Source organism: Procambarus clarkii, chromosome 46, assembly GCF_040958095.1.
Source record: "Procambarus clarkii isolate CNS0578487 chromosome 46, FALCON_Pclarkii_2.0, whole genome shotgun sequence".
NCBI classification, from domain to species: domain Eukaryota; kingdom Metazoa; phylum Arthropoda; class Malacostraca; order Decapoda; family Cambaridae; genus Procambarus; species Procambarus clarkii.
Window position 1 is genome coordinate 1,921,429 of NC_091195.1, and position 27,500 is coordinate 1,948,928.

The window sequence follows — 27,500 nt, forward strand, 5'->3', positions numbered from 1 at the left end:
CACAAGGAACACTGTTGTTGGTTCACAAGGAACACTGTTGTTGGTTCACAAGGAACACTGTTGTTGGTTCACAAGGAACACTGTTGCTGGTTCACAAGGAACACTGTTGCTGGTTCACAAGGAACACTGTTGTTGGTTCACAAGGAACACTGTTGCTGGTTCACAGTGAACAATCTTGCTGGATCACAAGGAACACTATTGCTGGTTCACAAGGAACACTGTTGTTGGTTCACAGTGAACAATCTTGCTGGTTCACAAGGATCACTATTGCTGGTTCACAAGGAACACTGTTGTTGGTTCACAAGGAACACTGTTGCTGGTTCACAAGGAACACTGTTGTTGGTTCACAAGGAACACTGTTGTTGGTTCACAAGGAACACTGTTGATGGTTCACAAGGAACACTGTTGTTGGTTCACAAGGAACACTTGCTGGATCACAAGGAACACTGTTGTTGGTTCACAAGGAACAATCTTGCTGGTTCACAAGGAACACTGTTGCTGGTTCACAAGGATCACTATTGCTGGTTCACAAGGAACACTGTTGCTGGTTCACAGGGAACACTGTTGTTGGTTCACAAGGAACACTGTTGTTGGTTCACAAGGAACAATCTTGCTGGTTCACAAGGAACACTGTTGCTGGTTCACAAGGAACACTGTTGCTGGTTCACAAGGAACACTGTTGCTGGTTCACAAGGAACACTGTTGCTAGTTCAGAAGGAAGACTGTTGCTAGTTCAGAAGGAAGACTGGTGCTAGTTCAGAAGGAAGACTGTTGCTAGTTCAGAAGGAAGACTGTTGCTAGTTCAGAAGGAAGACTGGTGCTAGTTCAGAAGGAAGACTGTTGCTAGTTCAGAAGAAAGACTGTTGCTAGTTCAGAAGGAAGACTGATGCTAGTTCAGAAGGAAGACTGGTGCTAGTTCAGAAGGAAGACTGGTGCTAGTTCAGAAGGAAGACTGTTGCTAGTTCAGAAGGAAGACTGTTGCTAGTTCAGAAAGAAGACTGTTGCTAGTTCAGAAGGAAGACTGTTGCTAGTTCAGAGGGAAGACTGTTGCTAGTTCAGAAGGAAGACAGTTGCTAGTTCAGAAGGAAGACTGTTGCTAGTTCAGAAAGAAGACTGTTGCTAGTTCAGGAGGAAGACTGGTGCTAGTTCAGAAGGAAGACTGTTGCTAGTTCAGAAGGAAGACTGTTGCTAGTTCAGAAGGAAGACTGTTGCTAGTTCAGAAGTAAGACTGCTGCTAGTTCAGAGGGAAGACTGTTGCTAGTTCAGAAGGAAGACTGGTGCTAGTTCAGAAGGAAGACTGTTGCTAGTTCAGAAGGAAGACTGTTGCTAGTTCAGAAGGAAGACTGTTGCTAGTTCAAAAGGAAGACTGTTGCTAGTTCAGAAGGAAGACTGTTGCTAGTTCAGAAGGAAGACTGTTGCTAGTTCAGAAGGAAGACTGTTGCTAGTTCAGAAGGAAGACAGGTTATTCAAGTTACTTGAAAGACTGGAAGTTTCAGTTTAGTACATAAATATATTGAATAAAGGTAAGAGTATTCTGGGATATATTTCTAGATGTTGTAGCACCAATATATCTAATAGAATTGTTCACCTTGCTCCTGCCCTTGTTGAGCCCCAGTTGGATTATACTGTTCATTGTTGGTCTCTGTATTACAGAATGAACATAAGTTCACTTGGTCTTGTTCAGAGAATAATAACAATCAATAACAGGAATTAGAAACCTCCTTTATGAAGAGAGATTAAGAAAAACTAAATTCACATTCTCTATAAAGTCGACGAATAAGGGGCGAGATTATTGAAATATATAAATAGATAGATGGGATATAAATAAGGTTTTAAATACAAAAAATTAAGGTAACACTGGATATAAATTGGACAAGTTTATATTCATGAAAGACGTGTGTCAATGTTCGTATGGAAACGGTTGTTGATTTATGTACAAATTATCAGGTAAGACAATAGGTGTGGGATCGGCGGATTGTTTCAAGCGTAGGTTAGACACACGTGAATGAGTTTGGGAGAATATAAATGGGAGCGGTGTGGTAAGGAAGAATGGGTGCTATGCAGTTCATGTTATTCTTATGTTGTTATATAGTACTATGTGAGATACCCCAGATCAGTATCTGTGTCTGTCTCTCTCTCTGCGTGTTTACTTATGTGTCTTCCTCTTTCTCTGTATTGACCTAGTTGTGCTTGTGGGGGTTGAGCTCTGCTCTTTCCGCCCGCCTCTCAACTGTCAATCACTCAACTGTTACTACCTAACTAACTCCCCCCCCCCCCCCCACACACACACCCAGGCAGCAGCCAGCAACAGTCGTCTAACTCCCAAGTACCTATTTACTGCTAGGTAGCCCCCATATACGCCTCTAGGCGGCCCTTTATGTGCCTCTAGGCGGCCCCTTTATGTGCCTCTAGGCGGATCTTTATGTACCTCTAGGCGGCCCTTTATGTGCCTCTAGGCGGATCTTTTATGTACTTCTAGGCAGCCCTTTATGTGCCTCTAGACGGCCTCTTTATGTGGCTCTAGGCAGCACCTTTATGTTCCTCTAGGCAGCACCTTTATGTACCTCTAGGCGGCCCCTTTATGTACCTCTAGGCGGCCCCTTTATGTACCTCTAGGCGGCCCCTTTATGTACCTCTAGGCGGCCCCTTTACGTACCTCTAGGCGGCCCCTTTACGTACCTCTAGGCGGCCCCTTTATGTACCTCTAGGCGGCCCCTTTATGTACCTCTAGGCGGCCCCTTTATGTACCTCTAGGCGGCACTTTATGTACCTTCAGGCGGGCTCTTTATGAACCTCTAGGTGGCTCTTTATGTACCTCTTGGCGGCCCCTTTATGTACCTCTAGGCGGCCCCTTTATGTACCTATAGGCGGCACTTTATGTACCTTCAGGCGGGCTCTTTATGAACCTCTAGGTGGCTCTTTATGTACCTCTTGGCGGCCCCTTTATGTGCCTCTAGGCGGCACCTTTATGTGCCTCTAGGCGGCACCTTTACGTGCCTCTAGGCGGCACCTTTATGTACCTCTAGGCGGCTCCTTTATGTGCCTCTTGGCGGCCTTTTTATGCGCCTCTAGGTGGCTCTTTATGTACCTCTTGGCGGCCCCTTTATGTGCCTCTAGGCGGCACCTTTATGTGCCTCTAGGCGGCACCTTTATGTACCTCTAGGCGGCCCTTTTATGTGCCTCTAGGCGGCTCCTTTATGTGCCTCTTGGCGGCCTTTTTATGCGCCTCTAGGCGGCTCCTTTATGTGCCTCTAGGCGGCTCCTTTATGTACCTCTAGGCGGCTCCTTTATGTGCCTTTAGGCGGCCCTTTATGTGCCTCTAGGCAGCCCTTTATGTGCCTCTAGGCAGCCCTTTATGTACCTCTAGGCGGCCCCTTTATGTGCCTCTAGGCGGCCCTTTATGTGCCTCTAGGCGGCCCTTTATGTACCTCTAGGCGGCCCTTTATGTACCTCTGGGCGGCCCCTTTATGTGCCTTTAGGCGGCCCTTTATGAACCTCTAGGCGGCCCTTTATGTGATTCTAGGCGGCCCTTTATGTGCCTCTAGGCGGCCCTTTATGTGCCTCTAGGCGGCCCTTTATGTGCCTCTAGGCGGCCCTTTATGTACCTCTAGGCGGCCCTTTATGTGCCTCTAGGCGGCCCTTTATGTGCCTCAAGGCAGCCCTTTATGTGCCTCTAGGCGGCCCTTTATGTGCCTCTAGGCGGCCCTTTATGTGCCTCTAGGCGGCCCTTTATGTGCCTCTAGGCGGCCCTTTATGTACCTCTAGGCGGCTCTTTATGTACCTCTGGGCGGCCCCTTTATGTGCCTTTAGGCGGCCCTTTATGTACCTCTAGGCGGCCCTTTATGTGCCTCTAGGCGGCCCTTTATGTGCCTCTAGGCGGCCCTTTATGTGCCTCTAGGCAGCCATTTATGTGCCTCTAGGCAGCCCTTTATGTACCTCTAGGCGGCACTTTATGTGCCTCTAAGCGGCCCTTTATGTACCTCTAGGCGGCCCCTTTATGTGCCTTTAGGCGGCCCTTTGTGTGCCTGTAGGCGGCTCTTTTATTCGCCTCTTGGCGGCCTTTTTATGTGCCTCTAGGCGACCCTTTATGTGCCTCTAGGCGGCCCTTTATGTGCCTCTAGGCGGCCCTTTATGTACCTCTAGGTGGCCCTTTATGTACCTCTAGGCGGCCCTTTATGTGCCTCTAGGCGACCCTTTATGTGCCTCTAGGCGGCCCTAAATGTGCCTCTAGGCGGCCCTTTATGTGCCTCTAGGTGGCCCTTTATGTGCCTCTAGGCGGCCCTTTATGTGCCTCTAGGCGGCCCTTTATGTACCTCTAGGCAGCCCTTTATGTACCTCTAGGCAGCCCTTTATGTGCCTCTAGGCGGCCCTTTATGTGCCTCTAGGCGGCCCTTTATATGCCTGAAGGCAGCTCTTTTATTCGCCTCTTGGCGGCCTTTTTATGTGCCTTTAGGCGGCCCTTTTTGTGCATCTAGGCAGCTCTTTTATTCGCCTCTAGGCGGCCTTTTTATGTGCCTCTAGGCGGCCCTTTATGTACCTTTAGGCGGCCCTTTATGTGCCTCTAGACGGGCCTTTATGTACCTCTGGGCGGCCCCTTTATGTGCCTTTTGGCGGCCCTTTATGTACCTCTAGGCGGCCCTTTATGTGCCTCTAGGCGGCCCATTATGTGCCTCTAGGCGGCCCTTTATGTGCCTTTAGGCGGCCCTTTATGTGCCTCTAGGCAGCCCTTTATGTGCCTCTAGGCGGCCCTTTATGTGCCTCTAGGCAGCCCTTTATGTGCCTCTAGGCGGCCCTTTATGTGCCTCTAGGCGGCCCCTTTATGTGCCTCTAGGCGGCCCTTTATGTGCCTTTAGGCGGCCCTTTATGTGCCTCTAGGCAGCCCTTTATGTGCCTCTAGGCAGCCCTTTATGTGCCTCTAGGCGGCCCTTTATGTGCCTCTAGGCAGCCCTTTATGTGCCTCTAGGCAGCCCTTTATGTGCCTCTAGGCAGCCCTTTATGTGCCTCTAGGCAGCCCTTTATGTGCCTCTAGGCGGCCCTTTATGTGCCTCTAGGAGGCCCCTTTATGTGCCTCTAGGCAGCCCTTTATGTACCTCTAGGCAGCCCTTTATGTGCCTCTAGGCGGCCCTTTATGTGCCTTTAGGCGGCCCTTTATGTGCCTCTAGGCAGCCCTTTATGTGCCTCTAGGCAGCCCTTTATGTGCCTCTAGGCAGCCCTTTATGTGCCTTTAGGCGGCCCTTTATGTGCCTCTAGGCGGCCTTTTTATGTGCCTCTAGGCAGCTCTTTTATTCGCCTCTAGGCGGTCTTTTTATGTGCCTCTAGGCGGCCATTTATGTGCCTCTAGGCGGCCCCTTTATGTACCTCTAGGCGGCCCCTTTATGTGCCTTTAGGCGGCCCTTTATGTGCCTCTAGGCGGCCCTTTATGTGCCTCTAGGCGGCCCTTTATGTGCCTCTAGGCGGCCCCTTTATGTGCCTCTAGGCAGCCCTTTATGTACCTCTAGGCAGCCCTTTATGTGCCTCTAGGCGGCCCTTTATGTGCCTCTAGGCGGCCCTTAATGTGCCTCTAGGCGGCCCCTTTATGTGCCTCTAGGCGGCCCCTTTATGTGCCTCTAGGCAGCCCTTTATGTGCCTTTAGGTGGCCCTTTATGTGCCTCTAGGTGGCCCCTTTATGTGCCTCTAGGCGGCCCTTTATGTGCCTCTAGGCGGCCCTTTATGCGCCTCTAGGCAGCCCTTTATGTGCCTCTAGGCAGCCCTTTATGTGCCTCTAGGCAGCCCTTTATGTGCCTCTAGGCGGCCCTTTATGTGCCTCTAGGCGGCCCTTTATGTGCCTTTAGGCGGCCCTTTATGTGCCTCTAGGCGGCCCTTTATGTGCCTCTAGGTGGCCCCTTTATGTGCCTCTAGGCGGCCCTTTATGTGCCTCTAGGCGGCCCCTTTATGTGCCTCAAGGCGGCCCTTTATGTGCCTCCAGGCGGCCCTTTATGTACCTCTAGGCGGCCCTTTATGTCCCTCTAGGCGGCCCTTTATGTGCCTCTAGGCGGCCCTTTATGTGCCTCTAGGCGGCCCTTAATGTGCCTCTAGGCGGCCCCTTTATGTGCCTCTAGGCGCCCCCTTTATGTGCCTCTAGGCAGCCCTTTATGTGCCTTTAGGTGGCCCTTTATGTGCCTCTAGGTGGCCCCTTTATGTGCCTCTAGGCGGCCCTTTATGTGCCTCTAGGCGGCCCTTTATGCGCCTCTAGGCAGCCCTTTATGTGCCTCTAGGCAGCCCTTTATGTGCCTCTAGGCGGCCCTTTATGTGCCTCTAGGCGGCCCTTTATGTACCTCTAGGCGGCCCTTTATGTACCTCTAGGCGGCCCCTTTATATGCCTTTAGGCGGCCCTTTATGTGCCTCTAGGTGGCCCCTTTATGTGCCTCTAGGCGGCCCTTTATGTGCCTCTAGGCGGCCCTTTATGCGCCTCTAGGCAGCCCTTTATGTGCCTCTAGGCAGCCCTTTATGTGCCTCTAGGCAGCCCTTTATGTGCCTTTAGGCGGCCCTTTATGTGCCTCTAGGCGGCCCTTTATGTGCCTCTAGGTGGCCCCTTTATGTGCCTCAAGGCGGCCCTTTATGTACCTCTTGGCGGCCCTTTATGTGCCTCTAGGCGGCCCTTTATGTGCCTCTAGGCGTCCCTGTATGTGCCTCTAGGTGGCCCCTTTATGTGCCTCTAGGCGGCCCTTTATGTGCCTCTAGGCGGCCCTTTATGTGCCTCTAGGCGGCCCTTTATGTCCCTCTAGGCGGCCCTTTATGTGCCTCTAGGCGGCCCTTTATATGCCTCTAGGCGGCCAATTTATGTGCCTCTAGGCGGCCCTTTATGTACCTCTAGGCGGCCCTTTATGTGCCTCTAGGCGGCCTTTTATGCGCCTCTAGGTGGCCCTTTATGTACCTCTTGGCAGCCCTTTATGTATCTCTAGGCAGCCCTTTATGTACCTCTAGGCAGCCCTTAAGTACATCTAGGTGGCCCTTTATGTACCTCTAGGCGGCCCTTTATGTGCCTCTAGGCGGCCTTTTATGCGCCTCTAGGTGGCCCTTTATGTACCTCTAGGCAGCCCTTTATGTACCTCTAGGCAGCCCTTTATGTACCTCTAGGCAGCCCTTTATGTACCTCAAGGCAGCCCTTTATGTACCTCTAGGCAGCCCTTTATGCACCTCTAGGTGGCCCTTTATGTGCCTCTAGGCGGCCCTTTATGTCCCTCTAGGTGGCCCTTTATGTGCCTCTAGGTGGCCCTTTATGTACCTCTAGGTGGCCCCTTTATGTACCTCTAGGCGGCCCTTTATGTACCTCTAGGCGGCCCTTTATGTACCTCTAGGCGGACCTTTATGTACCTCTAGGCGGCCCTTTATGTACCTCTTGGCGGACTTTTATGCGCCTCTAGGCAGCCCTTTATGTGCCTTTAGGCGGCCCTTTATGTACCTCTAGGCGGCCCCTTTATGTGCCTCTAGGCGGCCCTTTATGTGCCTCTAGGCGGCTCCTTTATGTACTTCAAGGCGGCCCCTTTATGTGCCTTTACGCGGCCCTTTATGTGCCTCTAGGCGGCTCCTTTATGTGCCTTCAGGCGGCCCTTTATGTGCCTCTAGGCGGCTCTTTATGTGCTTCTAGGCGGCCCCTTTATGTGCCTCTAGGCGGCCCCTTTATGCGCCTCTGGGCGGCCCCTTTATGTGCCTCTTGGCGGCCAATTATGCGCCTCTAGGCAGCCCTTTATGTGCCTTTAGGCGGCCCTTTATGTACCTCTAGGCGGCCCCTTTATGTGCCTCTAGGCGGCCCTTTATGTGCCTCTAGGCGGCTCCTTTATGTACTTCAAGGCGGCCCCTTTATGTGCCTTTAGGCGGCCCTTTATGTGCCTCTAGGCGGCTCCTTTATGTGCCTTCAGGCGGCCCTTTATGTGCCTCTAGGCGGCTCTTTATGTGCTTCTAGGCGGCCCCTTTATGTGCCTCTAGGCGGCCCCTTTATGCGCCTCTAGGCGGCCCCTTTATGTGCCTCTAGGCGGCCCTTTATGTGCCTCTAGGCGGCCCCTTTATGTGCCTCTAGGCGGCCCTTTATGTGCCTCTAGGCGGCCCTTTATGTGCTTCTAGGCGGCCTTTTATGCGCCTCTAGGCGGCCCCTTTATGTGCCTCTAGGCGGCCCTTTATGTGCTTCTAGGCGGCCTTTTATGCGCCACTAGGCGGCCCTTTATGCGCCTCTAGGGGGCTCCTTTATGTGCTTCTAGGCGGCCCTTTATGCGCCTCTAGGGGGCTCCTTTATGTGCCTCTAGGCGGGCCTTTATGCGCCTCTAGGCGGCTCCTTTATATGCCTCTAGGCGGCCCTTTATGTGCCTCTAGGCGGGCCTTTATGCGCCTCTAGGCAGCTCCTTTATGTGCCTCTAGGCGGCCCTTTATGTGCCTCTAGGGGGCTCCTTTATGTGCTTCTAGGCGGCCCTTTATGCGCCTCTAGGGGGCTCCTTTATATGCCTCTAGGCGGCCCTTTATGTGCCTCTATACGGGCCTTTATGTGCCTCTAGGCGGGCCTTTATGCGCCTCTAGGCGGCTCCTTTATGCGCCTCTAGGCGGCTCCTTTATGTGCTTCTAGGCGGCCCTTTATGCGCCTCTAGGCGGCTCCTTTATGTGCCTCTAGACGGCCCTTTATGCGCCTCTAGGGGGCTCCTTTATGTGCCTCTAGGCGGCCCTTTATGTCCCTCTAGGCGGCCCTTTATGTTCCTCTTGGCGGGCCTTTATGCGCCTCTAGGGGGCTCCTTTATGTGCCTCTAGGCGGCCCTTTATGTACCTCTAGGCGGCCCTTTATGTGCCTCTTGGCGGGCCTTTATGCGCCTCTAGGGGGCTCCTTTATGTGCTTCTAGGCGGCCCTTTATGCGCCTCTAGGGGGCTCCTTTATGTGCCTCTAGGCGGCTCCTTTATGTGCCTCTTGGCGGGCCTTTATGCGCATCTAGGCGGCTCATTTATGCGCCTCTAGGCGGCCCTTTATGTGCCTCTAGGCGGCCCTTTATGTGCCTCTAGGCGGGCCTTTATGCGCCTCTAGGCGGCTCCTTTATGCGCCTCTAGGCGGCTCCTTTATGCGCCTCTAGGCGGCCCTTTATGTGCCTCTATACGGGCCTTTATGTGCCTCCAGGCGGCTCCTTTATGTGCCTCTAGGCGGCCCTTTATGCACCTCTAGGCGGCCTGTATGTGCCTCTATACGGGCCTTTATGTGCCTCTAGGCGGTCCTTTATGCGCCTCTAGGCGGCCTTTTATGCGCCTCTAGGCGGCCCCTTTATGTGCCTCTAGGCGGCTCCTTTATGTACCTCTAGGCGGCTCCTTTATGTGCCTCTAGGCGGCCTTTTATGCGCCTCTAGGCGGCTCCTTTATGTACTTCTAGGCGGCCCTTTATGTGCCTCTAGGCGGCCCTTTATGTGCCTCTAGGCGGCCCCTTTATGTACCTCTAGGCGGCCCTTTATGTGCCTCTAGGCAGCCCTTTATGTACCTCTAGGCGGCCCTTTATGTACCTCTAGGCAGGCCCTTTATGTACCTCTAGGCGGCCCTTTATGTACCTCTAGGCAGGCTCTTTATGTACCTCTAGGCGGCCCCTTTATGTACCTCTAGGCGACCGCTTTATGTACCTTTTGGCGGCCCTTTATGTGCCTCTAGGCGGCCCCTTTATGTACCTTTTCGTAGCCCTTTATGTGCCTCTAGGCGGCCCCTTTATGTACCTCTAGGCGGCCCTTTATGTGCCTCTAAGGCCCATTTATGTGCCTCTAGGCAGCCCTTTATGTACCTCCAGGCGACCCATTATGTACCTCTAGGCCGCCCCTTTATGTGCCTCTAGGCGGCCCCTTTATTTACCTACAAGCGACCCATTATGTTCCTCGTGGCGGCTCTTTATGCGCCTCTAGGCGGCCATTTTATGTGCCTCTAGGCTGCCATTTTATGTTCCTCTAGGCGGCCATTTTATTTGCCTCTAGGCGGTCATTTTATGTGCCTCTGGGCGGCCATTTTATGTGCCTCTAGGCGGCCATTTTATGTGCCTCTAGGCGGTCATTTTATGTGCCTCAAGGCGGTCATTTTATGTGCCTCAAGGCGGTCATTTTATGTCCCTCTAGGCGGCCATTTTATGTGCCTCTAGGCGGCCCTTTATGCACCTCTAGGCGGCCATTTTATGTGCCTCTAGGCGGCCATTTTATGTGCCTCTAGGCGGCCATTTTATGTGCCTCTAGGCGGCCATTTTATGTGCCTCTAGGCGGCCATTTTATATGATGAGCCTCTACGCGGCCCGCCATCATTGCTCCTATAAGAGACTCTCAGGGGACGGAAGTTTACTTGTAGTAAACTCCATGTAAGTTGTTAACATTATACTGTGAATATTGTCCACAAGAGAGCGGAGGGGGAGAGGGCGATCTACACAGAAGCTCAGCTGGGAACCCTTGCAAGAAAATAAATAAATAATTCAAAGCCTAATTAATATGATATAGCAAAGTTCGTGGTAGGGGGGTAGCTTTGGTACTCTTTAAAGTTGTACTCCCTACATATATGTCATTCCCTGTTGGGCACATACCCAGCAGGAATTACTGTTAGAAATTAGGTGAGGCTAGCTCCCTGAGTAGGGTCTTCTAGCTCGCATAGACAGAGAAGCAGACATTAGTTTTTATTAATACAGACTTATCATTTCTTGTTCTATTTTGTGTTGATGTAGTTAACAACTTATTATTACTACCTTCGATATAACTTTTCATCCTTTTGACGACATCAATAATATCAACTATACTTTCCGAAGAATGTGTAAACATAGCTTCCTTAATCTCTCTTAATAAGGGAGATTTCTAATTCCTGAGATCAACTTTGTCATTCTTCTCTTTACGGGTTCAAGTTAAATTATGTCCAGTATATTGTATGTTGACCAAACTGAACTGCATAATCTAAATAGGTCCTTACAAGAGCAAGATAAAGGCAGAGAATAACATTACTAAATGCTACACCGTATATTTCTGTGTGAGAAAATGAGCACCATTACTCTACCTAAACCAGAAGCCAACACCACAATGATCACAGGAGTTAGGTCAAAATATTGACAAGTTTTAAGTTATAAAATAAAACAAAATGCAGGAGGCAGACATTGGAATTTTATTTGTTTTAGTGATCTCAAAAATGTATTTCTGACCCAATGTTTAACACTAACATCTTGTTTTAATAACGTTAAATTGTTCTTCCAGATGACAGAAATCTGAAGAGTATAAAGACAGAAGAAATTAACTAGTTAAAGAACAAATTTATAATAACAAATAAAGCTGGAACCGAATATTGAAAAAACATGTGAACACATTTAGTAAAATTGGATTTTTTTCGAAATCACTTATATTTATGGTCAATTAAGTGACTGTATTATGGTTAATGCAGTCGGATCATCACCGATTAGATCCGAGTTTGATTCCCTGGCAGTGTGAGATGCTCAGCCTCCTGATACCTCTGTTCACCTAGCAGTAAATATTAACCTGGAAATTAGTCAACTGTTGAGGGATGCATCCTGAGGAAGGTCTGTCGTTGGCTTAGGAAGGCCTACACAAGCCTAACAAGCTGCCCGTCTCCGACAGTGAGAAACAATGTTATGTTTTTAAACATAATATAATAACAAAACCAGCGTGAGACATTTACTGCTTGTGTGAAACTTGACAACAGTTGTGTGAGGTGAGAATCATACGGCCCAATATGGCGGCCTCGAGTCCTGTTATCCAACCGGAAGATGTGAACAGACTGCGGTATGGACTGGCTGTGACTAAGGCAGGACGAGAAGCGCTAGCAAGTGTGTTTATGTGGTCGTACCGGGGCACCTTCCCAGTAGTGACTTACCTCACTCAGGACTTGGGGTACACCAATGCTCAGTACAGGCGCGTCTTCGATGCTCACCAGAGGGATAAACTCGAAGCTTCCTCTGACGCGGCAACTTTTGACATCACCCTGTTGTATAAACTCCTGCAACGTGTGTGTGGTCTGGCTGAGAAGAATGACCCCACGTGGACCACTCCAGGGCCTCAGGGACCATCACTTGAACACCTCATTTACAGCCTGAAGCAACACCGAAACACGTTGGCCCATGATAATGTGGGAATGTCAGACCAAGATCTTACGTCAACACTGACGGAGCTCAGTGACTTATTGGCTAAGATGCTGGCTGAGGCCGGCGTCCGGTGTGGGACAAACAGCCAGGATGTGGACCACGTGACCAGAGATGTCACCAAGTATATTGGTGATCTGCTAGCAAAGGTCAGAGAGCCGCTGGATCCCACAGATGTGGCGTACTTGCCACAGCTCCGCCAGGAGATTAAGATGTTCAAAAGCCACATCCCAGAAGAGGTTAAGCAGATGAGCAAGCAGGAGCTAACTGACGGGTATAAACTGCTGTACCAGATTGTTCCCGCACCCTGGCTCCTCCTCAACATTAACTACAACCCAAGTCTTGCTTTTACACGACTGCGACTCCTTGAAGATCCTGTCATAGGGGCAAGACCCTCCAACGCTGCCAAGGGTCAGGATATAAACTATGAAGACATCTTGAGTATGAGACGAGAGGACGGAAGAGTCCCTCAGTGTGTCCTCCTGACGGGGGAAGGTGGTATGGGCAAGACAACTTTACTCAAGCTCATCCTCGAGAAGTGGGTAGTGGACCCTGCTGCCATACGTCACCTGGGCACTGTGGACCTCGTTTTCTATGTACAGTGCAGGGACTCACATCTTAATACCTTCGATGATCTCCTCCGCCAGTTGCTGCCTCTAGCACTTAGTGATTCTGGTGCTGACTTCCAGCTGTTTAAGGAGATAATCTTGAGCTTAAATATATTAGTCCTGATTGACGGCTACGACGAGGTCAACGACCATTCAGGAAGGCTGGTGAAGGAGCTGTTGCACCTGCCTGGCAAGGATGTGAGGTTGGTGATAACCACACGGCCAGGGTGGGACCAACACCTGTCACAGCTCGTCCCAGACACCAGACCTCGCTGCAACATCCTCGTCTTGGGCATCACTCCAGAACGTCGCGTGGAGTTCGCCGAGAGAACCATCAAGGTGCTGGTGGAGGAAGAGTGCCAACGGAGTGTGATCACAGGGAGGTTTACCCAGCAGCTGGAGCAGATGAGTCAGTTCCTGGGTGAGTACCTCAACACTCCACTCACCTTGACCTTGTTGGCGCTGCTGTGTGTCGAGGCTCCAGAAGAATTTAACAACCTCACCACAAACACTCAAGTCTACGAGAAGATTCATGACTTCATAACCAGTAAACTGGTGTCCAGACTCACAGACAAACATGTGGTGGACCCCAAAGGAAAATGTGACCAGTTTCTGTTGTTCTTTGAAGAGATTAGTTTAAGAGGGATCCAGAGGCAGGAGTACGACCTTTGGCCGGAGACGGAAGCGGAGATTAGGGAGAAGTGTGACACTCTGGGACTGCCGCAGGAGGAGGTCTTGTCCAACTATTTCACAAGAACCAGCTACCGTCGGGGCCTAAATGTGGTGTGGGTGTTTGGCTATTTTCACGCCAGGTACCAGGAGTATTGTGCCAGCAGGGGGCTGGTCGATCTCTTGTTGAGGGCTGAGCAAGGCCGAGGTGATCCAGCATCACACCCTGTGTCAGGGGAAAGCTCTATAATCATTGACCTCTTGGTGGATGTTGTGGTGTGGGTGATTGGCTATTTTCACGCCAGGTACCAGGAGTATTGTGCCAGCAGGGGGCTGGTCGATCTCTTGTTGAGGGCTGAGCAGGACCGAGGTGACCCAGCATCACACCGTGTGTCAGGGGAAAGGTCTATAATCATTGACCTCTTGGTGGATGTTGTACGTAAGGAAAAACGCTCCTTGGGAGATCACCTGAGGTCAAAGTTTGATATTAGCGACGTGCAACAAGAGTTTAGGAAGCGCCCCAGATGGGAGAACATTTTAGTCAGCACTACCGGCGTGCTGTGTGCCCGGGGAGTAGAGCACAGGTTCATTACTCACATAATTGACTTGTGCAAGATGGTTACATATAAGACTGACGAGCTGTTGAAGCATGTAGCAGAGTCCCGCGGGAGTGAGCACGTCATCCAAGCCGTGTGTGAGAAGCTGCGTACAGAACAAAAGTGGAGAATAAAGAGTGTTGACTCGTGTGTTGTCCTGCCGCTTGTTCTTAAGAAGGTGACACCTGAGAACATTTACCTAAACATAAAGGATACACCCCAACTAAAGCAGTGTCTGTCTACACTGTCAGTGCTGGCAAAAATGAAGGTAACCATATCCTTAGGTCTTGGATACAGCAAAGAGAGAAGTGTTATATCAAAACAATGTTTGGAGAGGCTGACAGCCCCCGGCAGTAAGTGTACCTTAGAGGACTTTCGTGGTCACTTGTCTGAGGCAGCCATACCCCTCCTGCCTCACACCCTCGAGACCCTCACCCTGCGCCTCACACTACAGCAACTGACCGTCTTCATCCGTCACCTGCCTCACCTTCCTCACCTGCAGACTCTTGGTAAATATTCATATTTTCCACCATAATTTTAGGGTTATTTATTAATACCAAAATTACGCAAAGGGCTTCATTCGTCATGTTTAATATAGTAATTCAGATTTACATTGTTTACATATATGTTTACAACCTTATGGACGAAAGATTCCTTATATTGTTTACAAACATAATCACCTTAAGTGAGACATACACCTTATATTGTTTACAAATATATTCATCTTATGGACGACAAACACCTTATATTGTTTACAAATATAGTTACGTAAGGGCGAGAAGCTCCCAACATTGTTTACAAATATAGTCACCTTAAGAGCGACAAACACCTTATATTGTTTACAAATATAGTCGCCTTAAGACCGACAAACACCTTATATTGTTTACAAATATAGTCACCTTAAGGGTGACAAACACCTTATATTGTTTACAAATATAGTCACCTTAAGGTTGACAAACCTTCCACTTTGATTACAAATATAGACTTATTAAGGGCGACTACTCCATGAATAATAAATGTTCGAAACATTCCGCTGCTGTATATATTCTTGTGCATAAATAATTTCATGAAGTATTTAGCGACGCCAAACTTTTGGTTCAGATGACTTACCACTTTGACTTTGACTCGTGGTACAGATCTCCTTTCACTGTGACCTAATTCCTGTTCAAGATGACCTTTCACTGTGACCTAATTCCTGTTCAAGATGACCTTTCACTGTGACCTAATTCCTGTTCAAGATGACCTTTCACTGTGACCTAATTCCTGTTCAAGATGACCTTTCACTGTGACCTAATTCCTGTTCAAGATGACCTTTCACTGTGACCTAATTCCTGTTCAAGATGAATTTTCTGTGACCTAATTCCTGTCCAAGATGACCTTTTACTGTGACCTAATTCCTGTTCAAGATGACCTTTCACTGTGACCTAATTCCTGTTCAAGATGACCTTTCACTGTGACCTAATTCCTGATCAAGATGAATTTTCTCTGTGACCTAATTCCTGTCCAAGATGACCTTTTACTGTGACCTGATTCCTGTTTAAGATGACCTTTTACTGTGACCTAATTCCTGTTCAAGATGACCTTTCATTGTGACCTAATTCCTGTTGAAGATGACCTTTCAGTGAGACCTAATTCCTGTCCAAGATGACCTTTCAGTGAGACCTAATTCCAGTTCAGGATGACCTTTCACATTGACCTAATTCCTGTTTAAGATGACCTTTCAGTGAGACCTAATTCCTGTCCAAGATGACCTTTCAGTGTGACCTTGATCCCTTGGTTAATTTGACTTTCCGTAACTTTGATCCTTAATTCAGGTGACCCATCTATCCCTGTGACCTTGATACTTGGTCCAGATGACCTTTCACTGTGACCTTGACTTAGTTTATATGACCTTCTAATGCGACCTTGACCATTGATAAAGATGACCATGACTGTGACCTTGACAATTGATACAGATGACCTTGACCATGATACAGATGACCTTGACCATTGACACAGATGACCTTGACCATTGACACAGATGACCTTGACTGTGACCTTGACAATTGATACAGATGACCCTGACCATTGATACAGATAACCTTGACAATTGATACAGATGACCTTGACAATTGATACAGATGACCTTGACTGTGACCTTGACCATTGATACAGATAACCTTGACAATTAATACAGATAACCTTGACTGTGACCTTGACAATTGATACTGATAACCTTGACTGTGACCTTGACAATTGATACAGATGACCTTGACATTGATACAGATGACCTTGACCGTGGCTTTTAAAAGCTATTAATACATAGTTTAGATGCTATTAATACTGTCCAAAATACGGACTTGTCATCAGGTAATAAACCCAGCAGTAAGGTGAGTGGATGGCTCAGTATGTCTTCTTGTTATATCTTAGAACATACCAGTAACGACCGTGACTGTATCTCAGTGTATGTCTTCAGTCATTAACCTGGACGACACGGGCTTCGTGGACCCGGACACCCTGGACGCCACGGGCTTCGTGGACCCGGACACCCTGGACGCCACGGGCTTCGTGGACCCGGACACCCTGGACGCCACGGGCTACGTGGACCCGGACACCCTGGACGCCACGGGCTACGTGGACCCGGACACCCTGGACGCCACGGGCTACGTGGACCCGGACACCCTGGACGCCACGGGCTACGTGGACCCGGACACCCTGGACGCCATGAGCTACGGGGACCCGGACACCGTGGACGCCATGAGCTACGGGGACCCGGACACCCTGGACGCCACGGTCTACGTGGACCCGGACACACTGGGCAGTCTGCCGTACCAGGGAAGGGAGCTCGGCCTGACCATCTGGTTGGACCTCACTGATGACGACCCCGCCATAGACTGGTGCTGCCACCTGGCGGCTCAGCTGTGTCCTCCCTCAAGAGGAGGGTATAGTGTCCTGGACTTCCCTGACACGTCACTCACCAGTACGTATTGACTACATTTTAACACGTGAATATCTGTAACTCAGTTGTTTAATTCACAGTGCTTCCAGTGGTTTCAAAAATATTTTTACATTAAAAGTCATGAATTAGAGAACTTATAATGCTTCTTGAGTAACTTTGAGCACCGTTTAGCGACCAAGAATATTCATTAAGCAAGCTTCACTGCTTATAAGATAACACTGATCAATATTTAGCCCAACATTGTCTTGCTTAATACAAGCTAGATTTACTTGATATAAGTTTTCTTTGGCATGAGTGTGTGACATAGACAGGTGTGGGTGGGGAGAGTAGCCAGGTGTGGGCTTCCATGTTCCCTCTCATGTGCAGGTGTGGGTGGGGAGAGTAGCCAGGTGTGGGCTTTAGTGTTCCCTCTCATGTGCAGGTGTGGGTCGGGAAAGTAGCCAGGTGTGGGCTTCCGTGTTCCCTCTCATGTGCAGGTGTGGGTCGGAAGAGTAGCCAGGTATGGGCTTCCGTGTTCCCTCTCATCTACAGGTGTGGGTCGGGAGAGTAGCCAGGTGTGGGCTTCCGTGTTTCCTCTCATCTACAGGTGTGGGTGGGCAGAGTAGCCAGGTGTGGGCTTCCGTGTTCCCTCTCATCTACAGGTGTGGGTCGGGAGAGTAGCCAGGTGTGACAACGTTTGTTTTCATGTATTAGCTACGTTATTGTGTGGTTGTAAATAAGTTGCCACAACTTACTGCACAACTTTGGCTAAACAATTTTGAGACCGTGTCGCAACCTTAAATGTTGCATAAAAATCGTTTTCCTGATTGTTGGAATATATATAAAAAATGTAGAAATATTTAAAAAATATATTTTTACATATACTAGAAATAAAACTGAAGCATAATAACAGGCAAGTTAAAAATATTTTATTCATTACTTTCACTTAATGGAGAATCCATGGTAGTGGTGGTGGAATTGTTGCTGGGTTGTGGTTGGTGGCAGTGGTGGTAGGTTGTGATTGGTGGCAGTGGTGGGTGATGTTTATTGTTGGTGGTAGTGGTTGGTTCTAGTGGTGGTTAATAGTTGTGGTTGGTTTTGATGGTTGCGGTGGTTGATGGTAGTGTTTGTTGATGGTTGTGGTGGTTAATTGTTGTGGTGGTTGATGGTTGTGGTGGTTGATTGTTGTGATGGATGATGGTTTTGGTGGTTGATTATTGTGGTGGTTGATTGTTGTGGTGGGTGATGGTTGTGGTGGTTGATTGTTGTGGTGGTTAATGGTTGTGGTGGTTGATTGTTGTGGTGGTTAATGGTTGTGGTGGTTGATTGTTGTGGTGGTTAATTATTGTGGGGGTTGATTGTTGTTGTGGTTAATGGTTGTGGGGGTTAATTATTGTGGTGGTTGATGGTTGTGGTGGTTGATTGTTGTGGTGGTTAATGGTTGTGGTGGTTGATTGTTGTGGTGGTTAATGGTTGTGGGGGTTGATTGTTGTGGTGGTTGATGGTTGTGGTGGTTAATTATTGTGGTGGTTGATGGTTGTGGTGGTTGATTGTTGTGGTGGTTGATGGGTGTGGTTGGGGGGTTAATTGCAGTGGTGGTTGTTGTGGTTCGTGATGGTAGTGGTTGATTGTTGTACTTTATGTAGTGGCGATTGTTGGTTATAGTTCGCGTGGGTGGTGGTTTATTGTGTTGTTTGGTGGTAGTGGTGGTTGATTGTTGGTGGTAGTGGTGGTTGATTGTTGGTGGTAGTGGTGGTTGATTGTTGGTGGTAGTGGTGGTTGATTGTTGGTGGTAGTGGTGGTTGATTGTTGGTGGTAGTGGTGGTTGATTGTTGGTGGTAGTGGTGGTTGATTGTTGAGGTTGTTGGTGGTGGTTTATGGTTGTTGGTGGTTGATAGTTGTGGTTAATGGTAGTGGTTGTTGATAGTAGTGGTTGAGGGCAGTGGTAGATGGTGGTTGTGGTCGTTTGTGGTTGACTGTACTGGTAGTTGTTGAGGTTCGTGATATTGGTGGTTGATTGTTGTATTTTGTGGTAGTGGTGGTTGATTATATTTGGCAGTAGTGGTGGTTGATTGTTGTTGGTGGTAGGGGTGGTTGATTGTTGTGGTTGGTGTTGGTTTATGGTTGTTGTTGATAGTAGTGGTGATTGATTGTTGTGATTGTTGATGATTGAGGTGGTTGATGATTGTTTAGGTTGATGGTTATTGATGGTGATGGTTATTGATAGTAGTTGAAATTGAAATTGAAATAAGTTTATTGAGGTAAAATACTCACAAAGGGATGAGGTAGCTCAAGCTATTCTCTCCCCGTTCAGTACAACGTGTTCATACATATATAGACACACATCACACACAATAAACATATTACCGAACATTCTGAGAGATAAACATATGCATTTCTTCCTTTACACAAGTAATATGGTATCAGACGTACACACAAATACTTTTATGACTTAGGTATACTGTATAGACAATTTGCAAGAGACATGCAGATAATTCAACAAAAGATTACAGTCTTGGTGCAAAATTCTTATATCTCTCCAGAATATTATCAACCTTTCCGTTGTGACACATCCAGGCTATTTGTTCAGGAACAGTCCTTATCTCAGTGTTTCTATATACATTAATCAACGGACAATCAAAAACATAATGGGCAAGGGTGTGAGACCTTTACATACCACATAGTTTACACTTCGGGTCATTATCATGAACACCTATCCCATATTCCCAGTAATATTTGTACCCAAGCCTGAGCCGCATGTGCACAGTCACTCCAAGCACTTCTCCTTTTGCCATAAGTGAAATGGGTGTTTTGACTCACATACATGTAGTGTTGCATGGTTTGACTTCCCTCATACATTATACCTCTCCTCGCCACTTCTGACTGTGCCTGAATATTTCTGATTTTGCTTTTTATTTGTCTCATTGTGAATTCGCATTCGATGTCAACTTGTGGTTTTAATGTGGTACGTTTGGCCAAGTCATCTGCCACCTCGTTGAGCACTATTCCAACATGAGATGGAATCCACATGAATTTTACATTGCGACCTTTCAGCTGTATCTCAGTTATTCTTTTCTTACAATCCTCAACTATGGACATGAAGACTGGATTTCGACTGTTTAAGGACTCAAGTGCTCCTCGGCTATCGACAAATACAAAAACATCTTTGTCGTCATCACGTACTTCCTCCAAACACGCCAGAATGGCCTGCAGTTGAGCACTGATAGTAATGGTGGTTGGTTGTTGTAGTTAGAGGAGGAGGTCGAGGAGGAAGGAGGAGGAGTAAGGAGGAGAAAGAGGAGGTAGGAGGAGGTCGAGGAGGAAGGAGAAGGTCCAGGAGGAAGGAGAAGGTCGAGGAGGAAGGAGAAGGTCAAGGAAGAAAGAGGAGAAGGTCGAGGAGGAAGGAGAAGGTCGAGGAGGAAGGAGAAGGTCAAGGAAGAAAGAGGAGAAGGTCGAGGAGGAAGAATGAGAAGATCGAGGAGGAGAAGGTGTTGGTGGTGGCTGTTGGTTGTTGTTAGTGGATATTGATGGTTGAAGAACATAGAAGGATTAGGAAAAATAAGGAAGGCAGGAACGAGAAGGAAGTTTAAGGTAGGAGTAGGAAGATTACGGAAGGTGGAGTGGTGGAGAGTGGTGTGTGACAGTGGTGGAGAGTGGTGTGTGACAGTGGTGGAGAGTGGTCTGTGACAGTGGTGGAGAGTGGTGTGTGACAGTGGTGGAGAGTGGTGTGTGACAGTGGTGGAGAGTGGTCTGTGACAGTGGTGGAGAGTGGTGTGTGACAGTGGTGGAGAGTGGTGTGTGACAGTGGTGGAGAGTGGTGTGTGACAGTGGTGGAGAGTGGTGTGTGACAGTTAGGAGAGTGGTGTGTGACAGTGGTGGAGAGTGGTGTGTGACAGTTAGGAGAGTGGTGTGTGACAGTGGTGGAGAGTGGTGTGTGACAGTGGTGGAGAGTGGTGTGTGACAGTGGTGGAGAGTGGTGTGTGACAGTGGTGGAGAGTGGTGTGTGACAGAGGTGGAGAGTGGTGAGTGACAGTGGTGGAGAGTGGTGTGTGACAGTGGTGGAGAGTGGTGTGTGACAGTGGTGTGTGACAGTGGTGGAGAGTGGTGTGCGGCAGTGATGGAGAGTGGTGTGTGGCAGTGATGGAGAGTGGTGTGTGACAGTGGTGGAGAGTGGTGTGTGACAGTGGTGGAGAGTGATGTGTGACAGTGGTGGAGAGTGGTGTGTGGCAGTGGTGGAGAGTGGTGTGTGACAGTGGTGGAGAGTGGTGTGTGACAGTGGTGGAGAGTGGTGTGTGACAGTGGTGGAGAGTGGTGTGTGACAGTGGTGGAGAGTGGTGTGTGACAGTGGTGGAGAGTGGTGTGTGACAGTGGTGGAGAGTGGTGTGTGGCAGTGGTGGAGAGTGGTGTGTGGCAGTGGTGGAGAGTGGTGTGTGGCAGTGGTGGAGAGTGGTGTGTGGCAGTGGTGGAGAGTGGTGTGTGGCAGTGGTGGAGAGTGGTGTGTGGCAGTGGTGGAGAGTGGTGTGTGACAGTGGTGGAGAGTGGTGTGTGACAGTTAGGAGAGTGGTGTGTGACAGTGGTGGTGAGTGGTGTGTGACAGTGGTGGAGAGTGGTGTGTGGCAGTGGTGGAGAGTGGTGTGTGACAGTGGTGGAGAGTGGTGTGTGACAGTGGTGGAGAGTGGTGTGTGACAGTGGTGGAGAGTGGTGTGTGACAGTGGTGGAGAGTGGTGAGTGGCTGTGGTGGAGAGTGGTGTGTGACAGTGGTGGAGAGTGGTGTGTGACAGTGGTGGAGAGTGGTGTGTGGCAGTGGTGGAGAGTGGTGTGTGGCAGTGGTGGAGAGTGGTGAGTGGCTGTGGTGGAGAGTGGTGTGTGACAGTGGTGGAGAGTGGTGTGTGGCAGTGGTGGAGAGTGGTGTGTGACAGTGATGGAGAGTGGTGTGTGACAGTGGTGGAGAGTGGTGTGTGACAGTGGTGGAGAGTGGTGTGTGACAGTGGTGGAGAGTGGTGTGTGACAGTGGTGGAGAGTGGTGTGTGACAGTGGTGGAGAGTGGTGTGTGGCAGTGGTGGAGAGTGGTGTGTGACAGTGATGGAGAGTGGTGTGTGACAGTGATGGAGAGTGGTGTGTGACAGTGGTGGAGAGTGGTGTGTGACAGTGGTGGAGAGTGGTGTGTGACAGTGGTGGAGAGTGGTGTGTGACAGTAGTGGAGAGTGGTGTGTGACAGTTAGGAGAGTTGTGTGTGACAGTGGTGGAGAGTGGTGTGTGGCAGTGGTGGAGAGTGGTGTGTGACAGTGATGGAGAGTGGTGTGTGACAGTGGTGGAGAGTGGTGTGTGACAGTGGTGGAGAGTGGTGTGTGACAGTGGTGGAGAGTGGTGTGTGACAGTGGTGGAGAGTGGTGTGTGACAATAGTGGAGAGTGGTGTGTGACAGTGGTGGGGAGTGGTGTGGGACAGTGGTGGAGAGTGGTGTGTGACAGTGGTGGAGAGTGGTGAGTGACAGTGATGGAGAGTGGTGTGTGACAGTTAGGAGAGTGGTGTGTGACAGTGGTGGAGAGTGGTGTGTGACAGTGGTGGAGAGTGGTGTGTGGCAGTGGTGGAGAGTGGTGTGTGACAGTGGTGGAGAGTGGTGTGTGACAGTGGTGGAGAGTGGTGTGTGACAGTAATGGAGAGTGGTGTGTGACAGTGGTGGAGAGTGGTGTGTGGCAGTGGTGGAGAGTGGTGTGTGACAGTGGTGGAGAGTGGTGTGTGACAGTAATGGAGAGTGGTGTGTGACAGTGGTGGAGAGTGGTGTGTGACAGTGGTGGAGAGTGGTGTGTGACAGTGGTGGAGAGTGGTGTGTGGCAGTGGTGGAGAGTGGTGTGTGACAGTGGTGGAGAGTGGTGTGTGACAGTGGTGGAGAGTGGTGTGTGACAGTGGTGGAGAGTGGTGTGTGACAGTGGTGGAGAGTGGTGTGTGACAGTGGTGGAGAGTGGTGTGTGACAGTGGTGGAGAGTGGTGTGTGACAGTGGTGGAGAGTGGTGTGTGACAGTTAGGAGAGTGGTGTGTGACAGTGGTGGAGAGTGGTGTGTGACAGTGGTGGAGAGTGGTGTGTGACAGTGGTGGAGAGTGGTGTGTGACAGTGGTGGAGAGTGGTGTGTGACAGTGGTGGAGAGTGGTGTGTGACAGTGGTGGAGAGTGGTGTGTGACAGTGGTGGAGAGTGGTGTGTGACAGTGGTGGAGAGTGGTGTGTGACAGTGGTGGAGAGTGGTGTGTGACAGTGGTGGAGAGTGGTGTGTGACAGTGGTGGAGAGTGGTGTGTGACAGTGGTGGAGAGTGGTGTGTGACAGTGGTGGAGAGTGGTGTGTGACAGTGGTGGAGAGTGGTGTGTGACAGTGGTGGAGAGTGGTGTGTGACAGTGGTGGAGAGTGGTGTGTGACAGTGGTGGAGAGTGGTGTGTGACAGTGGTGGAGAGTGGTGTGTGACAGTGGTGGAGAGTGGTGTGTGACAGTGGTGGAGAGTGGTGTGTGGACAGTGGTGGAGAGTGGTGTGTGGCAGTGGTGGAGAGTGGTGTGTGACAGTGGTGGAGAGTGGTGTGTGACAGTGGTGGAGAGTGGTGTGTGACAGTGGTGGAGAGTGGTGTGTGACAGTGGTGGAGAGTGGTGTGTGACAGTGATGGAGAGTGGTGTGTGACAGTGGTGGAGAGTGGTGTGTGACAGTGGTGGAGAGTGGTGTGTGGCAGTGGTGGAGAGTGGTGTGTGACAGTGGTGGAGAGTGGTGTGTGACAGTGGTGGAGAGTGGTGTGTGGCAGTGGTGGAGAGTGGTGTGTGACAGTGGTGGAGAGTGGTGTGTGACAGTGGTGGAGAGTGGTGTGTGACAGTGGTGGAGAGTGGTGTGTGACAGTGGTGGAGAGTGGTGTGTGACAGTGGTGGAGAGTGGTGTGTGACAGTGGTGGAGAGTGGTGTGTGGCAGTGGTGGAGAGTGGTGTGTGACAGTGGTGGAGAGTGGTGTGTGGCAGTGGTGGAGAGTGGTGTGTAGCAGTGATGGAGAGTGGTGTGTGACAGTGGTGGAGAGTGGTGTGTGACAGTGGTGGAGAGTGGTGTGTGACAGTGGTGGAGAGTGGTGTGTGACAGTGGTGGAGAGTGGTGTGTGACAGTGGTGGAGAGTGGTGTGTGACAGTGGTGGAGAGTGGTGTGTGACAGTGGTGGAGAGTGGTGTGTGACAGTGATGGAGAGTGGTGTGTGACAGTGGTGGAGAGTGGTGTGTGACAGTGGTGGAGAGTGGTGTGTGACAGTGGTGGAGAGTGGTGTGTGACAGTGGTGGAGAGTGGTGTGTGACAGTTAGGAGAGTGGTGTGTGACAGTGGTGGAGAGTGGTGTGTGACAGTGGTGGAGAGTGGTGTGTGACAGTGGTGGAGAGTGGTGTGTGACAGTGGTGGAGAGTGGTGTGTGGACAGTGGTGGAGAGTGGTGTGTGACAGTGGTGGAGAGTGGTGTGTGACAGTGGTGGAGAGTGGTGTGTGACAGTGGTGGAGAGTGGTGTGTGACAGTGGTGGAGAGTGGTGTGTGACAGTGGTGGAGAGTGGTGTGTGACAGTGGTGGAGAGTGGTGTGTGACAGTGGTGGAGAGTGGTGTGTGACAGTGGTGGAGAGTGGTGTGTGACAGTGGTGGAGAGTGGTGTGTGACAGTGGTGGAGAGTGGTGTGTGGACAGTGGTGGAGAGTGGTGTGTGACAGTGGTGGAGAGTGGTGTGTGACAGTGGTGGAGAGTGGTGTGTGACAGTGGTGGAGAGTGGTGTGTGACAGTGGTGGAGAGTGGTGTGTGACAGTGGTGGAGAGTGGTGTGTGACAGTGGTGGAGAGTGGTGTGTGACAGTGGTGGAGAGTGGTGTGTGGCAGTGGTGGAGAGTGGTGTGTGACAGTGGTGGAGAGTGGTGTGTGACAGTGGTGGAGAGTGGTGTGTGGCAGTGGTGGAGAGTGGTGTGTGACAGTGGTGGAGAGTGGTGTGTGACAGTGGTGGAGAGTGGTGTGTGACAGTGGTGGAGAGTGGTGTGTGACAGTGGTGGAGAGTGGTGTGTGACAGTGGTGGAGAGTGATGTGTGACAGTGATGGAGAGTGGTGTGTGACAGTGGTGGAGAGTGGTGTGTGGCAGTGGTGGAGAGTGGTGTGTGGACAGTGGTGGAGAGTGGTGTGTGACAGTGGTGGAGAGTGGTGTGTGACAGTGGTGGAGAGTGGTGTGTGACAGTGGTGGAGAGTGGTGTGTGGCAGTGGTGGAGAGTGGTGTGTGACAGTGGTGGAGAGTGGTGTGTGACAGTGGTGGAGAGTGGTGTGTGACAGTGGTGGAGAGTGGTGTGTGACAGTGGTGGAGAGTGGTGTGTGACAGTGGTGGAGAGTGGTGTGTGGCAGTGGTGGAGAGTGGTGTGTGGCAGTGGTGGAGAGTGGTGTGTGGCAGTGGTGGAGAGTGGTGTGTGGTAGTGGTGGAGAGTGGTGTGTGGCAGTGGTGGAGAGTGGTGAGTGGCAGTGGTGGAGAGTGGAGTGTGACAGTGGTGGAGAGTGGTGTGTGGCAGTGGTGGAGAGTGGTGTGTGACAGTGGTGGAGAGTGGTGTGTGACAGTGGTGGAGAGTGGTGTGTGACAGTGGTGGAGAGTGGTGTGTGACAGTGGTGGGGAGTGATGTGTGGCAGTGGTGGAGAGTGGTGTGTGACAGTGGTGGAGAGTGGTGTGTGGCAGTGGTGGAGAGTGGTGTGTGGCAGTGGTGGAGAGTGGTGTGTGACAGTGGTGGAGAGTGGTGTGTGACAGTGGTGGAGAGTGGTGTGTGACAGTGGTGGAGAGTGGTGTGTGGCAGTGGTGGAGAGTGGTGTGTGACAGTGGTGGAGAGTGGTGTGTGACAGTGGTGGAGAGTGGTGTGTGACAGTGGTGGAGAGTGGTGTGTGACAGTGGTGGAGAGTGGTGTGTGGCAGTGGTGGAGAGTGGTGTGTGACAGTGGTGGAGAGTGGTGTGTGACAGTGGTGGAGAGTGGTGTGTGACAGTGGTGGAGAGTGGTGTGTGGCAGTGGTGGAGAGTGGTGTGTGGCAGTGGTGGAGAGTGGTGTGTGGCAGTGGTGGAGAGTGGTGTGTGGCAGTGGTGGAGAGTGGTGTGTGGTAGTGGTGGAGAGTGGTGTGTGGCAGTGGTGGAGAGTGGTGAGTGGCAGTGGTGGAGAGTGGAGTGTGACAGTGGTGGAGAGTGGTGTGTGGCAGTGGTGGAGAGTGGTGTGTGACAGTGGTGGAGAGTGGTGTGTGACAGTGGTGGAGAGTGGTGAGGGACAGTGGTGGAGAGTGGTGTGTGACAGTGGTGGAGAGTGGTGTGTGACAGTGGTGGAGAGTGGTGTGTGACAGTGGTGGAGAGTGGTGTGTGGCAGTGGTGGAGAGTGGTGTGTGAAAGTGGTGGGGAGTGGTGTGTGACAGTGGTGGAGAGTGGTGTGTGACAGTGGTGGAGAGTGGTGTGTGGCAGTGGTGGAGAGTGGTGTGTGACAGTGGTGGGGAGTGGTGTGTGACAGTGGTGGAGAGTGGTGTGTGGCAGTGGTGGAGAGTGGTGTGTGACAGTGGTGGGGAGTGGTGTGTGACAGTGGTGGAGAGTGGTGTGTGACAGTGGTGGAGAGTGGTGTGTGGCAGTGGTGGAGAGTTGTGTGTGACAGTGGTGGAGAGTGGTGTGTGACAGTGGTGGAGAGTGGTGTGTGGCAGTGGTGGAGAGTGGTGTGTGACAGTGGAGGAGAGTGGTGTGTGGCAGTGGTGGAGAGTGGTGTGTGACAGTGGTGGAGAGTGGTGTGTGACAGTGGTGGAGAGTGGTGTGTGGCAGTGGTGGAGAGTGGTGTGTGGCAGTGATGGAGAGTGGTGTGTGACAGTGGTGGAGAGTGGTGTGTGACAGTGGTGGAGAGTGGTGTATGAGTGGTGGAGAGTGGTGTGTGAGTGGTGGAGAGTGGTGTGTGACAGTGGTGGAGAGTGGTGTGTGACAGTGGTGGAGAGTGGTGTGTGACAGTGGTGGAGAGTGGTGTGTGACAGTGGTGGAGAGTGGTGTGTGACAGTGGTGGAGAGTGGTGTGTGGCAGTGGTGGAGAGTGGTGTGTGACAGTGGTGGAGAGTGGTGTGTGGCAGTGGTGGAGAGTGGTGTGTGACAGTGGTGGAGAGTGGTGTGTGACAGTGATGGAGAGTGGTGTGTGACAGTGATGGAGAGTGGTGTGTGACAGTGGTGGAGAGTGGTGTGTGACAGTGGTGGAGAGTGGTGTGTGACAGTGGTGGAGAGTGGTGTGTGACAGTGGTGGAGAGTGGTGTGTGACAGTGGTGGAGAGTGGTGTGTGACAGTGGTGGAGAGTGGTGTGTGACAGTGGTGGAGAGTGGTGTGTGACAGTGGTGGAGAGTGGTGTGTGACAGTGGTGGAGAGTGGTGTGTGACAGTGGTGGAGAGTGGTGTGTGACAGTGGTGGAGAGTGGTGTGTGACAGTGGTGGAGAGTGGTGTGTGACAGTGGTGGAGAGTGGTGTGTGACAGTGGTGGAGAGTGGTGTGTGACAGTGGTGGAGAGTGGTGTGTGACAGTGGTGGAGAGTGGTGTATGAGTGGTGGAGAGTGGTGTGTGAGTGGTGGAGAGTGGTGTGTGACAGTGGTGGAGAGTGGTG

At 50.7% G+C, this 27,500-nt stretch overlaps 1 protein-coding gene across 1 annotated transcript in view; it reads left to right on the plus strand.

The window, feature by feature from the left end:
• LOC138350613 (uncharacterized) overlaps positions 1–27,500 on the plus strand; it is a 107,345-nt gene that overhangs the window by 11,694 nt on the left and 68,151 nt on the right. Inside the window, exons 2-3 of the mRNA XM_069301644.1 lie at positions 11,205–14,485; positions 16,432–16,935. Of these exons, the coding sequence (XP_069157745.1) occupies positions 11,698–14,485; positions 16,432–16,935 (3,292 nt within the window). The 5' untranslated portion in view covers positions 11,205–11,697. The remainder of the gene's footprint in view (positions 1–11,204; positions 14,486–16,431; positions 16,936–27,500) is intronic.